The 2,985-nt window shown below is 41.4% G+C and overlaps 1 protein-coding gene across 8 annotated transcripts in view; it reads right to left on the bottom strand.

The window, feature by feature from the left end:
* Positions 1 to 2,985, bottom strand: part of fxr1 (FMR1 autosomal homolog 1) — a 10,167-nt gene continuing 7,182 nt past the window's right edge. For 6 of the 8 annotated variants that reach the window (XM_032527030.1, XM_032527034.1, XM_032527031.1 and 3 more), the window contains 6 exons: positions 2,668 to 2,761; positions 2,402 to 2,520; positions 2,063 to 2,272; positions 1,679 to 1,756; positions 587 to 672; positions 1 to 420 (listed from right to left, as the gene is read on the bottom strand). In XM_032527030.1, the coding sequence (XP_032382921.1) occupies positions 250 to 420; positions 587 to 672; positions 1,679 to 1,756; positions 2,063 to 2,272; positions 2,402 to 2,520; positions 2,668 to 2,761 (758 nt within the window). In that variant the 3' untranslated portion in view covers positions 1 to 249. The remainder of the gene's footprint in view (positions 421 to 586; positions 673 to 1,678; positions 1,757 to 2,062; positions 2,273 to 2,401; positions 2,521 to 2,667; positions 2,762 to 2,985) is intronic. The other 2 variants (XM_032527033.1, XM_032527037.1) reach the window with 1 other exon arrangement.

Genomic DNA, 2,985 nt, shown 5'->3' with positions numbered 1-2,985 from the left:
AAAAAAAAAACTGTAGTAAAATGAATAGTTGGACAGAACAAGTGTGTAAAGGGGGGGGTTAAGGTTCAGACCTCTAGAACTTGCGCAGTGAAGCAGGTTTCAAATACTTGTAAAATTAAATAAAAAATGAACAGTGCTTGTTGTGTTTAAATGTTTCTCTTTAAAGGCTGCTCCAGAGACTGGGAGATTAAACCAAGTGCAGCCAAAGAATTTCAAATATTTGAAACCATTTCCTTCGCTCGGGTCTGACTAGGAGAGTCCGTTAACAACAGGTTGCGGGTTAGAGTCCCCCTTGTAGGAGATTTTGGCGGAAGCTCCAGAGGCATTGCTCCCTTTACTGATGGCAGCATCGTTGTTAGACCCATTGGTGGTTGCCGGGGCAGACGGTGGGCTGTCCTCAGCAATGGTATCCACCTGACCCTGGAAACAAATGTGGGATGGACAAATAATGCACTTCAAATGTGTTCAAATATTTCACCATCATTTCACGAAGAAGCATCTAAATTCAGAAGTAGAAAAAAGCCCAGGTCAAAGAGACTTCTCAAAAGGTTAACAATGTATTAATAAATGATTTTAAGGTACTGACCACATCCTTGTTTTTCTTGGTGTCCTTGGTGGTCGTCATCTGTCTGCTCTGAGATTCAGCCCGGGATATGTAGTCAGCCACTGTCACTGTACAGACAACAGAGGGAAAAAATGTTTTGTTTAAATAAAGAGAAACTAAAGTGTTCTCTTAGGGCTGTGAAAGTGAGCATATCTGTCCCGTCCGTCCCTTCAGAACGTATTCACAATATTGATTTGGTTTAGTAGTACGCACGGAAAGTAGCGGACATTGCAAATTACGAATAAAAAGAAGATATGTTTTCACATTTGTTGGCCACCGGCTGTGTTTGTAAGCATGTTTTAACAGTTTTGAGAAATGTTACACTAGATCCTGTCTGGCACTCTGAAAGGAGCGTTACACCACTTTTAGACTCTCCAAACAGTACTTCTTCTTGCAGAATACAGTAGCCTAACTGGATGCTTGACATCTAAGACAACATCACAGAAAGATAAGTTAGAGGGCAGGCTTACTATAACACGCCACAAATAGGCCTGCACCATTAATTGTTATAAAATCACGATCTGGATATAATTTTTAAATAACTTTGATTTTAATAAAACAAAAATGTTTAATGACTGATGATTCTCATTTAATTTTACAAGCAAACTGCATCAAAAACGCTACTACTTTCTTCTGTGAGTTTTAAACATAGACTGTATAAAATCAATTCTAAGCAAAAAAAACATTGTGATTCATATTATTCCCCAAATCGTGCAGGCCTACACACAAACCAGGACTGCCATTGAGAGCCTGACAACATGAAAACAAACAAGCTGTAGCCTAGTTGTTAATGAAAAAGTAATGCTACTTGTATACTTTCAATTGGCACAGCAAACCAGTGTGGCGAGTTTAGGCCAGTCAGTCAACCAACCACATTCAATCATCTAGCAAAAGCAAGCAACCGTCAATTACAATGTATTTAAAGATATCTACACAATGTTCACAACTATTTGGTTTGGTATGTTGTTGTGTGACACACAAAGAAAAGAAAAAACATGCCTGGTGGACAACTTTTTAGCCAAGCCATTAGGAGCACTGTTCAGGGAGGGGAATACTGTCAGTTGCCATGGTTACCTGGCTGCCTCTCCTCAGGCAGGCGGATGTGGCGACGTCGACTACGGTTACGTCGCTGAGGTTTAGCTTCTGAGTCATCTAAGGGTGTTAGGTCATCACAAAGAGAGGGATTTGAGGCTTAAATTGACTTTAGACCAGAGATCAGTCTTTGAACTGCACAGGCTCCTTTAACACTTAAACTGAGAAGTGATGCACTGCTGCACATTCTGCACAACCCCGACAGCTAAAAACAGCACCAACATTAGCACTAACAAAATGTAGCACTGGCAGTTTTGTAACTAATGAACTCTACCAATGATGTTTTACATGTATGCACTGTTTGAGTTTGTGTGTGCATGAAGAAGACTTGTGAAATGATCTTTCCAAACAATGTGACTTCCCTACCTATTCCATTTTCACTCATGGAGGCGTTGTCTGACTCGCTCATGCCATCCATCAGTGTGGTGTCCTCGTCTGTTCTGCGCCGTCGAGATCTCCTGCGGCGGTTTGCTGGCAAATTGGACTCGCTAGCATCTGTATCAGCTGTCTGGTCTGTCTCGGTGTTTGTCTCAGCGGCTCCATAGGCATGATTATCCTCATGGTCCCGAGGACCTGCTGCAGAATCAGATTACCAGAAATTATGTACATGTATGTTTTTATAGAGTCAAAGTACCAAGAGAGAGGTCTTTTACAAGGGGTATTTGTTGTGTCCCTGTTTTTATATCATCTAACAGTGAATTTTACCAGAGCTGATGTATCCTCCTCTTCCTCCTCTCCCCCGTCCTCCAGGCCCTCCTCGACCTCTACCGGGTCCAGGCCTCCTGCGGCCATCTCTCTGTGGTCGTGAGCCTCTCTCCCTCTCTCTGCAAGTCAGTCAATCAGTCAATAAATCAGTCAATTGATAAAATGTGCATGTTAGTAGCAAAGACACAGCTACCACCACAAAATGAAAACAGCTACACAGTTTGTCCATCTTTGGGTTTGATATACATTTTCTTTTATAAACTCACCTTTCCTGGTCCTCTACAGCAAGAGACCAGTCACTGAGCTCTTCCCTGCGCTCTGAATCTGTCTCAGAGGCGTTGGACTGCTCGGAGTTCGTGCCTGGAAGAATCAACCAAACACAAAAGAGAGAGACCACCACACAGTAAGTACAAATGTTAAACTTCTGGGGCACAGTTGGATCCTTCTTTTTGTCCAGAAATTACAACTCCTGACATGTTTTGTTTCTGATTTCTGATTTCATAAATGGCACCATTTTTAACACCACAATATCTGGCAGAAAATAACCTAATTATTTATATATCATAAATTATATATATATATAT

This window comes from Etheostoma spectabile, chromosome 9, assembly GCF_008692095.1.
Source record: "Etheostoma spectabile isolate EspeVRDwgs_2016 chromosome 9, UIUC_Espe_1.0, whole genome shotgun sequence".
In the NCBI taxonomy this organism is placed as follows: Eukaryota; Metazoa; Chordata; class Actinopteri; order Perciformes; family Percidae; genus Etheostoma; species Etheostoma spectabile.
This window is presented reverse-complemented; position numbering and strand designations above follow the sequence as displayed.